General features: G+C 45.9%; 1 protein-coding gene across 1 annotated transcript in view; it reads right to left on the bottom strand.

Moving 5' to 3' along the window:
* Positions 1 to 14,054, bottom strand: part of SLIT3 (slit guidance ligand 3) — a 593,034-nt gene that overhangs the window by 128,746 nt on the left and 450,234 nt on the right. Inside the window, exon 7 of the mRNA XM_019450253.2 lies at positions 3,928 to 3,999. Within this exon, the coding sequence (XP_019305798.2) occupies positions 3,928 to 3,999 (72 nt within the window). The remainder of the gene's footprint in view (positions 1 to 3,927; positions 4,000 to 14,054) is intronic.

The raw sequence follows: 14,054 nt of genomic DNA on the forward strand, positions 1-14,054 counted from the left end.
CTGAGGCGTTGGGGCTCTTTCATGTGCCAGGAGAATCAGAGCCTTCTGATGAGAGTCTGGCTTCTATGAGGAAAGGCAGTTGCCTTCTTTGGCAGTGAGGTATGCAAGCTGAGGAAACAGGATTCCCATGAAGCACTGAGCATGGGCCCACAAGGCAGATCAACGTCAACCAATTCCCCATCAGTTCCCATCGGGGGTAAGACATCAATGGAATGACAAAAATGAGGGTTAAGTAAGTCAGATCCTTAGCTGATTAATTTCTGGGATAATGAAAATGTCGAAGATTTCCTTTTGGAAAATTACATTAGGATGGTTCTTTTTCAATCCCTGCTGGCTGGCCCCAAGCTACCTCTCTTCCTAACCTTGCTACAGATGGTTCCTAACCGTTTGTCCACCTTTGTAGGAATTTTTCCCCTTCCACGTGGGACCATGGAAAAGAGGTGACCAGAACTGACTCAGAAGGTACCTGAAGGCTCTTGTCAAAAGCCCAGGACAATGGAAGGGCTCAGATCCCCACTCTTGGAATTTTACCCACCAGAAGCGCTGGCAGAGTTGAACTGGGCAGATTCTTCCAAAGTGCAGCCTTTCCTATTATGTTTGGGAGATCGAATTGAGCAGTATGATCCCAAATAGTAACATTGAAAGAAAAGTAATCACATTTATCATGAAACATGAGCCTGGACACTGCCAGGAGTATTCCTAATCCCCTTGATTGAGACAGAAAATTATTTTAATTACTTCCCATAGTTCTGGTGAGTTGGGATAGTAATGACCTGGGGGAAGGTGGCCTCCAGTGGCCCTTCTCTCCTTCCTCGCCTCACCTGGAACACACCCTTCTGCCTTAGTTTCTGGCGAATGGAATGAGCTCTGGCTCTGATGCCAAATTGCCCAAATCTGACATTGCCTCTCTGCTTTCCTACTCTGACTTTGGGCAGGGATTTAACTCTGGGCCTCAATGCTCTGATCTGTAAAATGGGGATATTATCGGTGCCCCCTTTCCAGGGCTGTTGTAAGGACTGAAAGAATTCATGAGACAAGCTTGGCATAAGGCCCTGCAAACCATGAGCCACCACAGTGACGTCTGTGGTCATTACTGTCATGAGGATGCTAGGTCCACACTTCTGTCTCCTCCCAACCCATGGCCCTCCCCTGTACAAGGCTACCATTTCTAACTTAGACACCAAGGCATCAAGGCGCCTAGGTGGTTCCCGCATGTTCTGCAGTCTTTTGCCGCTGGAAACACCATATTCCATGTTGGCCAAACCACCTTCACAAAAGATAAGGTGAATGAATCCTAATGCCAATTTGTAAAAGGTGCCTTTTAGCCACAGGCGCTAAATTAAATTTCCAGCAAATCCTTTTAGAGAGGGTCACTGTTCATTTTCTATAAAATGTGGCTTTCTGAATTAAATATAAAAGCTTTCCTTTAGAAATCCCATTTATGACTTCCTTCCTCTCCCCTCTTCCCCCATCTCCCCTCACTAGTCTCCCCCCACCCCCACCTTAATTACAGCAAAGGGGGATTAGTCAGCGCAAGTCTCTGGGGAGTTCTGTACAGAGCCGTCTCTGAAATTAAACTAAAGAGAAAGTGGCAGCAGGCACGGAGCAAAGAGAACAGATGAGATTGATTGATTGATCTGAACTCATCAGATGAGTGTTCAGGACCACAGGCAAGGATGACAACAGAAACGAGGAGAAGAAACTCTTCTGCCCTCCTTTCCCACCCGACACAGCCGAATAAAGCACCTGAGATCCAGACCTAGCTACCCCCGGCCCCCATCCCGTGGACCTGGCCCAGCTTCTGTTATTGCTACTCTTAGACTGACAACAAGAGGGACTGAAATCACAGAAGAGTAGCCACGGGAGCTGGACTCTGGCTTTCTGTAGGCGAGGGCCATTTTTCTTCTATTCAACCAACCTGTCTGGGGAAATGCAGGCCCTGTACCTGGACACTCGCTTTCAGCTTCTTGGCCAGGAGCCCTCGGCTCACTCTCCTGAGGCTCATTTGTGGCATGCTGTGGACTTTGAAGAGGTCTTTGAAGACCCCATGGTTTCTCCTTAAAACTCCATGACTGCACCATCCCATTTTAAAGCGGAAGCAAAAGGGTAGATTTTCTTGGTTGAATTATGCTATCACACGAGGGATCGGAGGGAGAGACGGGGACCAATGATGAACACCGGGCTCAGATTCTTCTTCATAATAACTAGCATTTGTTGAGTGCACACCATGACCGGGCCCTTTAACATGCTAGTGCACTTCATTCTCACAACAACTGTGAGACAAGCATTTAATTCACTGTCCCTGCAGGGCGGAGAGACAAAGAAACTTGCCCAAAGTGGCAGAGCTCACCTTTAACTCGGGTCTGCTTCAGGTTCTCTGTACTGTCTCCTTACACAGTGCCTTCACTGGCTTCTGCTTCATTCTCCACCCCCAAGATAAGGTCACTTTCTCACTAATGCAGGGGTTCTCAAACCTTATGAGCATCAAAAGCTCCTGGAGGGCTTGTTAAAACCCAAAGGCGAGACCCACTTCCAGAGATTCTGATTCCATGGGTCTACAGTTCCAGGTGATGCTGGTGCTGCTGGTCCAAGGACCTAATTTTGGGAACAACTGTTCTAAGGATTTTTAAATCTCTGTGGATACCATGTTGTTCAGAAGCCATCGATTAGCTGGCTGCTTGGTACTTCTAGTCCAGATTTCTGGATAGAGCAGTTATAACAGTAACAGTCAGTACCATTTATTGTTCACTCCTCAGGCACTGCACATACCTCATCATCTCATCTGATCCTCACCACCGCCCCCATTTATAGAGGAGAGAACAGAGGTCCCAGAGCTCACAAAGGGTGCAGCAGGAATTGCAGCCCTTTGCCTTGGCCTTAAATGTATTTAGCTGAAAACTCTTGGGGGCTGGCTCTCTTCTATTACTGTAATACAAACACCAATGAGGTTCCACCAAGACAACCATCAATATGAACCTCTGGTGGAAAGGTGAATGGAGTCCATTTGCAGAGTAACTCACAAAAGGGTTTCTGGCTGAGAGGAGAAAAGAACTTCCCAGGTAATAAGCAACTGCTCTTGGTATGGGGTGTTATGGGGGGATCTGCTTTCTGACTACACAGAAAAGGAAGGCTTGAGCCTACCCCCAAATTAAAGGTAAAGAATCAAGGGGCACCTGGGTGGCGCAGTCGGTTAAGCGTCCGACTTCAGCCAGGTCACGATCTCGCGGTCCGTGAGTTCAAGCCCCGCGTCAGGCTCTGGGCTGATGGCTCGGAGCCTGGAGCCTGTTTCCGATTCTGTGTCTCCCTCTCTCTCTGCCCCTCCCCTGTTCATGCTCTGTCTCTCTCTGTCCCAAAAATAAATAAAAAACGTTGAAAAAAAAAATTAAAAAAAAAAAAAAAAAGAATCAAGTTCCTGCATTCTAATATCAGAATACCATCAAGGGAGCAGGGGAGAGCGTGTTGGGTGTGGGCTGGGAGGATGGGGAGAAGCAGGGACTAGGACTCCTTCTCCTCCACTGGACATAGCGGGAAAACATAACCACAGCACTATGATGGAACTGCCAATGGTACACGACATTAGCTAAAAAAATAGTAAGTCATTATGTCCCAGTTCTATATGTTTTGTGACACTAATAGACTTTCCATCAGGGTGAAGAACACAAGGACGAATCCCCACGTCCTAAGGCAAAGAGAAATGAATCTGTCCACTGTGGAATGGGGGTTCAGAGCCGTGGATGGGACTGTCACACTTCCCCCTCTTCTGTTGCTCCCCAACACCTCTTAGTTAACAGTAGAGAAAGGCAGTGTTTCCTCCAGGACCTATCTGCAGAGCAAGCACAATAGGTTTTACTAGCAGCTCAGGGTGCAGCATGTAGGGCTGAGTGAGGCTGGTAGTGCGTGGGGGCAGAAGCAGCGATCTTTACTTACAGTGTTCGAATCTTCGGCATGTGGTTGAAGCTAGTGACCAGGATGCGGCTGATGTTGTTGTTGTTGAGTGTGCTGTGAAGGTAGAGGAAAAGGGAAATGGTTAACAAGGAAGTAACATGGGGGGGGGGGGAAGGCAGCACCAAGACGCTTCTAGAAGGTGGCAGGAGGAACAGGTGTGACTGCCAGAAGAATCATAAGTCAACAGCTATGGAGCAGCTGGAGATAAGAGGTCTGATCTCCAGATGATAAGAGGATCCCTGATTCCTTTTTTTTTTTTTTTTAATTTTTAATGTTTATTTATTTTTGAGAGAGAGAGACAGAACACGAGCAGGGGAGGGGCAGAGAGAGAGGGAGACACAGATCCAAAGCAAGCTCCAGGCTCTGAGCTGTCAGCACAGAGCCCGATGCAGGGCTCAAACTCACGAACTGTAAGATCATGACCTGAGCCAGTCAGATGCTTAATCAGGCACCCTCCCCCCCGTTCCTTTTTTCAGGTGGCTCTTTCCTCCCCTCTGTTGTCCTTGCCATACTTATGGACCTACCCATCTGGAGCCATAGTATCACTTCCTGAAATTCTACTATGTGCTGAGTGCCTCATTATGGCATCACTAATTCACACAACCACAGTGCCAGTTACATACGAGTGTCCTCATTTTAGAAAGAAGAAAACATATACATATCATCTTTTTAGTAACACACGTACCTACCAGGTGGGCGTTATCTTTGTGCTATAGATGGGGAAGCTGAGCAACGGAGGGGTTTTCCCAAGGACCCCTAGCTGCTAAGCGTGAGAGATGGAATGTGAATCTAGCACTATCTTGCTCCAATTTCCCTGCTCTGTCCATTGTACATGCTGCCTAATACAGGGTCTATGTGGACAGTTCATTGTTAGTGTTTTCTCAGTAGCTCACCTCGTCTTACTCTGCCATAGGCCCGCACTGGCCCAGAAAGAAGCCTTTCTTTGGAAACTAAGCAGACTCCTTTTGTCCTTGGTTCTTGGTAAACACATTGCCTTTCTCTTAAAATGACCTCCAACGTTTTCTGTCCTGTGCCTTACTATATAGCCCCATGACTTGGTCCATACGTGTTTCAAATTGAGTCATATATATCCTAGTTGTGTGATCTTAGGCAAATTATCAGCATCTCTTATCCACAGGTTATTCATTGGCAGGAGGCAGGTAATGGTACCTCACAGGTTGGTAAAAGGCTTAGTGTGCAGTATATACTCAGTAAATGGAGGCTACCAGTTTACTGATGTTGGTGGAGAGAATGTAGTCCTGTCCTGGTCATTCCTGTTTCCCCCTACCTGGACCTCCATGGAAGCAAAAATACAGCTGCATTCAGCACAGTGGCCCCCAAACCCACTGCACCCTAGGGGCCTGTGTAGATTCCTTCTTCCCCCACCCCAGGCCACAGGAGGATTCCAGTGATCACACCCCCTTGCCCCAGGCTATCCCTCAATTCCCTAGGGCCTTATTAGCATTTGTTTGGCTCTTGGGCCAGAAGGAAATCTATTTACCTCAAGACACAGAACCTAGTACTTTTCCCTCCCCCCTTCCCATATTTCCCATGTGTCCAGTACTATTTTAGGCACATGGTAAAGAGCAAGGAGTAGACCACATTTGTGTTGCCTGCTTCTGCCTCCTCCATACTTTACCAACGCTCCAGTGCAGACACTTGGCATTTTATGAAGTTGAACCTAAGTAGTTGTTTTGTTTCATGTGGCCTAACTTTTCTGTGAAGTGTACTAACCCATCCTGTCTCCACACACCCAGGAACCTTCTGAATATCTTATCTGACAAGGCTGAAGAATCCATCACTCCACTTCCTTGGTAGGAAGCTTCCTGGAAGTAGGGACTATGCCTCACTCCAGTCCTCCATAGGATTAGGAATGCCTCTGGGGCAGAAATCATGGCCTTTGTTTCCCTTTCTATCTGTCCCACAGTTCTAGGCTCCACTCTTGGGGCAATACCTAGTTATTAGGATCATTGACTCACTACCAGACTTTTTCTTTCAAAGGTAAAAAGCAAGAAGCCTTTGCAGAAAAGAGGCTTCCTTCCAACCATGCCCAGCCATTCACATCAGGTTGAGTTCACAGCCAGCCCTAATTTAGCTGAATACACAGTGCAGTTATATGCAGGGCTCGACTCTAACTGCATCCGGCAGTAGTCCGGCAGCAATGACTTATTAATGTATTACTACACTGATATTTAAATGTGAGCTGTAATGAGGGCTATAAAACATTTACGATAATAGCAATTATTCCAGAACCAAAATGACTAAACACAGTATTCAGACTTTCATGATTTGCTGCATGTGACTGGGCAGCCCAGGAATGTCAGAGGGCTGGTCACCTCTTGGATGCTGATCTCCATTGCAGTTACAGTTTTTGTTTCCCTAATAAACACAGATTTATTTGATCTCCAGTCTTGGTGGCCTTTACCCATGTATGGAGCACAGTGCTCTATCTGGTTCTCGCATCCCTAAGTAGCTGGCCTTCAATGGAAGTGGTGTGGTCATAACCCCAACATGATGGGCAGGGCTGGGGGAGCATACGCCTGGAAGGCAGAGACCTGGTTCAGATTCTGGCTCTGCCACTTATAGCCTGTGCAACCATGAGGAAGTTTTCTTAATCTCATTAGGTTTCCTCCTTTGTAACACAGAGATAATAATAGCACCAATCTCACAGAGCTTTAGTGGCAATTAAATAAGATGATACTAATAATTGCCAACATGGACTGAGAGCTAATGTATGCCAGGCAGGAACTGAATTGAGGGTTCTGCATGTACCATCTCAGTTAATTGCTCCAAACAGCCTATGAGGAAGGCATTTTTGTTATCACCTCTGTTTCATGGATGAAGCAAGTGGTAGGACCAGGATATGAATCCAAACTAGCCTGACTCCAGGAATGATGCCTGGATTTGTTGCTTACTGCTAGGATAACAGATTACTAAAGTTTAGTGGCGTAAACACAAATTTATTCTCTCACAGTCTGGAGGTCAGAAGTCTAACAGGGGTTCGTGGGACCATGTTTCTTCTGGAGGCATCAGGAGGAGAATGTTTCAATGTCCTTTGCTACTTGTAGAGACCACCCACATTCTTTGGCCTGTGCTTCCCTTCCTTGCAGTACTCTGAGCTTCTGCTTCTGTGGCCACATCTCCCACTGTTCACTGTGATCCGTTCCTGTTATGAGGACTCTTGGGAGGACATTCAGAGCCCAAGTGATAATCCAGGATAACCTGCCCATCACAGGATCCTTAGTCACATCTCCCTAATCCCTTTTGCCATATAAGGTAACATTTCTAAATTCCTGGGATGAGGACAAGGACATTTTTTGGAGAGAGGGGCATTACCCAGCTGACTACCACACCCTGAAACAAGGCATGGGAAGTGCACTTGTTACACACAGCCAGGCTCACATGCAATGCTCAGTAATGATCAGCTGTTATTTTAGCTTGGGTTTGTTAGTATTTTATAGTTTACAGTATGCTTTCACATTCCTGTCATTTGATGCTTGTAGAACCCTGAGGTTGGGATTCTTACCCTTACTGTATAGATGAGCAATTTTAAGCTATGAGAGGGACACCCAGGGTAGCACATCAGCTCCTGGAGGGTTCAGGAATTACTGTTCTCTTTTACACCACAGTTTCTCCCAGCTTGCCCACTGCCTCCTGTTTTCAGGGCAAGCTTATTACCCCACCATAGACATTCTCTGTCGTGTCTACCCTGGCACCCAAAGTTAGAAAGAACTGCACAAGTGTCTCCTGTTCTGTAAACTTCCTTGAAAATTAACTAACAGGAAAATAAATGTTTGGGTCTGACAATGCCCCCCATGCCTACTGCATGGCTGGCCCAAACTAGGCTATGGTGACCTCATCCCTTGTCTTTCTTACTTCCATCTCTTGGAGGGGTTCTGCCATTTCCATAGTCTAGTCTCAACCTCACTGCTCTGCTCCTTTGGACAGATTTTGAGAAAATACACTTTATCCCCAGTCACCCAGGTTGGAGGCTACTCCCAAATGAATGCTCTCAATTCAGCATTTTCCATCAGGTGTCAAGATCAAGCCAGGCTCAGATCAATTCTGTAAGACTTCAGAACTATTCTGGTCTCCCCCTTTTGCACTGTCAGAGCTCCTGAATGGGCATTTGAGTCTAAACTAGAAATAAAGCCATTCCCTTCCCAATGCCCATGAGATCTAAAGACAGTCTGTCTACCTCCCATTTCTCTTTTATAAAACCCATTACCCCATTATACTATGTTTATATTGAGACTAAGTGTGGCCAGTATACTGAGTAGTTGCTCTTCTATTTTGTCATAATCAGAACATAAATGTTTAATGAAAAAGGATCATTCTCCCTATTAAAATGATCCATGTGGACAATGCTAGTTTTAACAATGGATCCCATTCTCTCTCAGTTGTGAGCACCAGGAGGAGGGCTTTAAACTTTTCTCCCCCAGGGCACTAAGGGATTAGTGAACTTATTGTTGCTCCTGTAGAGCCCAACTAGAACCCTGCTACCCTGAAAAAATGTGCTTGTGTTCCTCAGCTAAATACCAGGGCACTGTGGCAAGACAAGGGCTCCCAGTAATGAAGAATGCGTGGGAAGCTGTGCACGTACTGGGATTGACGAACTACTGCCCACAGGTCAAACACCATCCAATACAGAATGTTTTTTGTAAATAAAGTTTTACCCACCTGTTTATGTATTGTCTATGGCTGCTTCCGTGTCACAACAGCCGAGGAGACACAACAGAGACCACAGGGCACAAAGCCTAAAATATTAACATCTGCCTTTTTATAGAAAATGTTTGTCGACCCTTGGCTGCTCTAGAACTGGGAAATTCCAGTCCTGCCTTTGTCAGTAATTAACTGTGACCTGCTGGCAAGTGGCATAACTGCTCTGTAAGAAGAGGGGATTAGGTCAGAGACTGTCAAAACACTGGTAGGAAAGCCCAAGTAGCAACCGGGAGGGCTGGGAATCTAAAGCCGGTGGTCTAACTCTAGAATCCACACATATCTGGCCTGCGCCACGGTCCCACCTGGAAAATGGCTCCCACTGCATCCAGAAGCTACAATGCTGTGATGAAATCGGAGCCAAGGAGAAGGCCCTGTTCAAGGGACAGGGCAGGTGTACCCAGATTGGGTTGGGTGTGGGATGAAAACTTGGGTAGTGGTTCTCCAAGTGTGGTCCTCAGACCTGCAGCATCACCTGGGAACTTGCTAGAGATGCATATCTTCAGGCCCTACCTAGGACCACTGAATCAGAAGCTCTGGGGGAGAGGGGGGTCGCAGCCATGTGCGTTTTAACAAACCCTCCAGAGGATTCTCATGCAAGCTCAAGTTTGAAAACCATTGAGCTAGAGGCATAGCTAAGAATAGAGCCTTTACCTAAGTGTAGAGGACAGAATATAGGCTATCTTCTTGCTGACTCTGGGACTTGAAAGCCTCTTTTGTGGAGGGCATGGTGCTTTCCTGCTTAGAAAGAGGCCCAGGCTCTGAAACAGTACACAGTCCTCCATGGAGGTAGCTGTAATCACCCTGGGAAAGCTCCAACTTGGCATCTGCCCCTGGCTCCCTACTGTTCTCTGCTGAGTGCTGGAGTGTGGCTTTCCTTCACATCCCTCAAGATAGCCATCTTTGATCTGGAGGAGCTAAGTCCAGATGTAGCCACACCACCCTGGCAACCTTAATAAGGCTGACATTTCCCTCTGTCTCCTCCGATTAGGCCATCGCTTTATCACTCTGTGCTTTCTTGGCTCTGGGTGTAATCTGCGTGTTGTGTGTCCATAACACTATGTAATTGGCTCTAATGCAGCAATATTATCTGTGAGCATGTATCACATAATTACAAAACCAGGCATCCACAATAAGTGCCACTGCAGTTTCCCAGTATGCCAACCTTCCTGGGATACTCTTTGAGCCCCTCCTATTCCCCTTTGGGAATCCAAACTCCTTGGGCTAGATAAATCCTCTTGGAAGGCTGGCCTGTTTCCCTTGTCTCAAGGCAGGTTAATTGTTCCTTAAGTCTAGGTTCCCTCCTTAATAACCCCCAGGAAGGAGACTCTTGGTGAGTCACTGGCAGCCATGGCAGCAGAATATCTTTTTAAAGTGAGCTTGGAGATGCCCTGACTTGTACTTACAGACACCAGGGTCCCAATGGCCAGCACTCTAGGCCCTGAAGATACCACTTCTCCAACAGTGCTTATATTGAATTTACAGGGGCAAACACAAACCAAAGTAGACAGCATCATTTTCTGAAGAGCAGCTGAGTGCAAACAGTGTGGCTAGACCCTGTAGGAAATATCTAAACTGCTGGCATGGGGAATGAAAAGCACAGAGGGATTCTGGCAGCACGTGGACCTCAAAGGGAGGGACTGAAGGCTCACTTCTCCCTCTCCCTTTTGCTGGCTCGGACAGGGAGGGAGGAATGAAATTGAGGATGCTTTAGGTGCCTGCTTTCTTCTCTGGTTTACATGTCAAAGCAGGACTAGCCTGTCCTGGTCTTTCTTAGTGGCTGCTGATTGGACAGCCATCATGGCACCAGGAATCAAGGCCTATTGCTGATGACCAGGCCCTTCCACATCCTTCTCAGCCCTGGGAATGTGAATGCTGCTGGCTGGCTCAGCCCACTAGGATGTGTGTAGGTGGTGTCTCTTTGTGAACTTGGCTGCAGGAGAACACATGCCAAATGCCCACTAAGTTTGAGAGAGGCAACCCCAAGCCTTTCCCCCAGCCCAGAATCGCTCCCCAACTGATTGACTCAGTCATTTCTGGTTGAAGCTTCTCTGCATGTCCCCCTCCCATCCAGGTTGAACTTGCCTTTCTCACCCAGCTGCGCACTGTTCTGCTTTGGCTGGAGGCTCTAGGAAACTCCAGAAATCAGGAAGAATGTATAATGACACGCCCTTTGAGAAAACCTAAACTGAATATTATAGGTTCTTCCACAAACTCTGCCTTCTAATGAGTGAGACTAGTAAAGAATGCTGCTTTGGGTGTGAGCTTGCCAAGAGCTTCCAGTAAAGATGTCAGTAATAGCAATAACAATACTATTAAGTATTTGCTATGTGCTGGCACCAATCCTCAGGTAGTCATTTCCATTTTGGAGCCTAAGAAATGAACTCACTTAGAGATGAACTTACTTAGAGATGAACTCTTCAAAGAGTTGAACTTAGAGATCGAACTCTGCCCTGATCACAGCTAGTAAGTTGTGGAGCCAATGTTCAAATACAGGCAAAAGGGACACCAGGGCCCTATATTTTTAACTGTTACACAAAACTGCCTCTTACAGGATCGTCTAACAGATGCTGGCTGTCCAATTTCCATGTCTTTCCTAAGGCAGAGATGAGTCCTATAGGCTAGTGCTGGTCTCAGCCCTCACAGACTTCCATGTGGCAGTGACTGTGGAGTTTGCCTCACTGCCAAGGCTGCTCAAAGACAACAGCATTACCTGACCCTCCTCTTGTCCTCAGAACAGAGAGCCCAGCATGGAGAGCGAGGGCAGTGGTAGAGCCTACACAGAAGAGAGAGAAATTGGGTCTTAAAGCCTTCTGAGGTCAAGGTTTGGCTAACAAGTCTAATCGCTGCCAGAAGCCACCTTTACTGTTGGATGGGTGGACTGGAATTTTTAAGCATACCCCCGCAGAACTAAGAGTACAGGTCTGCTTCTTAAGCAAAGCTCATCTTTTGGCTATTTGCAGCAGGTAGTGAGTCTCTGAGGGCAGATGGGGCGGGAGGGATGAAGGGAGAGAGGAGAAAGGATGGTGGGAAGCCACTTCTCACATCACCTGCTCTCCGGGACTATCCTGGGTGCCGCCAATTACTGATTTCCTTGATCTCCCTGCGGACCGTTTAAATTAAAGCTCATAACCATTGTGTGGGCATATAATGAAAACAACTGATGCTGCACTGATTAGTCCATTACTCTCAACTGTTAGAAAACATAATGATCTCACAAGGGGCCTTATTCACTGACGTATAGCAGGCGAGCTCTCATTTGACACCTCAAATTAGCAGCCAAAGCAATAACAGCTGGGGTTTTTGTCTCAATATTTGTACCCGACTCTAAAGTGATTTGGCACCGGGTGAGTGTTATTTTTAAACACAGAGCTCTCACCGCCAAGTAACATTTTAAATGGTCTCCAGGTGTCATGTAAAACCTACAGAAATAAATAAAAACAATCAGCTGCCAATTTGAGCCTTTGATGGTACGGATTCCTTAACAAAAGGGCTTGTCTTTGGTTCTTCCTTCATTATATATTCATATTGTGACAGGAAGAAACTCATCTCCTTCTACCCGGCAGAGCTTCAGTGTTAAAAGGAGGAAAGAAAAGATGCCTCCAAAATAAATGTAAAAAGTGGAAGATCAAAAGGGAAACATGGATCTTCAAATTGTGCCAATCATCAGTCAGATGGCTGGTAGTGCAGGCATTCCTGATGCTCCAGTGTTTTACATCCCTTAATTCTGAAGATCTCCTTACCCAGTTTTTTTGAGATCATCACAGACACTGCCTAGTGGTGATTCAGAAGCATTCAACTGTCTCCCAATGACCGATTTAATTGTAAAATGTACTTAAACGACAACATGAATGAGGTGGCCTCTGCCGATCCTGTTTCATTATCCATAAGCTGGGAATCTGGACGATCAATCTTGTCTACTACATTATTTAGAAATCAGGAAGTTGCCAGTGTGCCAAGATGTCTGCAATGGACTGAGAATGGAAGAACGGCCTCCAACTTACATAACCGAACAGGTGAGTTTGCAGGCGAGAGGGGGAGAAATGGACAATTTCCCCCTCAGCTGCATTTCAGCCTGTAAGAGGGGAAGAACGGGAAGTCTTGGAATGCCCACTGATGTGTGCGCAGTGAGAGGGCAGAGAACACGCCAGTGTTGCACCCTGTTGTATAGGCAGGGCCCAGCCCAGAGTCTGGCACACAGGACAACTCAATAAATATTTACTGCATGGATGGATGAGTTTTAGAATGTGAAGGGTCATGCTTTTGGCATCTTTTCATAAAAATAAATTTCTGCTCTGAACAGCCGCCTGGGATGATCCAGGAGTAAACTCAGTTGCCTGCAGGAGCCAGGCTTTTACATCTGAGTAAGTGGGTTGTATGGAGTCTGCAACAAACCCACCTCTGCCACATGGGATGGTCACTTCTTGTTTCAAAGGCTTGTCGCTATGCTGGAATGTGGGTGCAAGTGCTGCCACTTATTCCTTTTTTTTTTTTTTTCAAGAGAAAGCCAGACATCTAGAATTCTTATATGAAGTCTCCTGGTTTTTTAATATTGGTGAATAGATCATCTTAGGCAACAAAAGTCACAAATGAGACATACCTTGGATTTGGATTACAGATGCCAGCTTTTAGTCTCTGAACCAAAAAGATCAATTTAACAATCTGAACCAAATATATATATATATATATATATATATATATATATATATGTACACACACACACACATATATGTCTGTGTATGTATATATATGTGTATATACACACACACATATATATACATACACACACATATTTAACACATACATATCACATATCAAATATACATATCACATATATAACATACTTTGATATATATGTGTGTGTGTGTGTGTATATATATATATATATATATATATATATATATATATATATATATATAAAATCCAAAGTATTTGGGGGCACCTGGGTAGCTCAGTCGGGTAAGTGTCTAACTCTTGACTTTGGCTCAGGTCATGATCTCACGGTTCATGGGGTCATCGAGCCACATGCTGGGCTCTGCGATGACAGTGTGGAGCCTGCTTGGGATTCTCTCCCTCCCTCCCTCTCTGCCCCTTCCCCTGCTCACACTCAGGCTTCTCTTTCTTAAGATAAATAAAAATTAAAAACTTAAAAAAAATAAGTATTTTAATAGTGAGACGTAGTTAACGCCTTCCTTCTGTACTGCATCTCTGGGAGGACAGCCACTGGGAACCTACTATTTAAATGAACTATCTTAAATGATAGAAAATTATTCAAGGTTCCCTCCCCCCATCTCCCGTCCCACTATCATTATCTGGAGACAAAGAGCCCTGAGGAAGTTTCTGTTTCTAAGGGTAAGACTGTGTCCCACCAGGCAAGTGTGCCCTTGCCA

Source organism: Panthera pardus, unplaced genomic scaffold, assembly GCF_024362965.1.
Source record: "Panthera pardus isolate Hobbes unplaced genomic scaffold, ASM2436296v1 HiC_scaffold_2, whole genome shotgun sequence".
Taxonomy (NCBI): domain Eukaryota; kingdom Metazoa; phylum Chordata; class Mammalia; order Carnivora; family Felidae; genus Panthera; species Panthera pardus.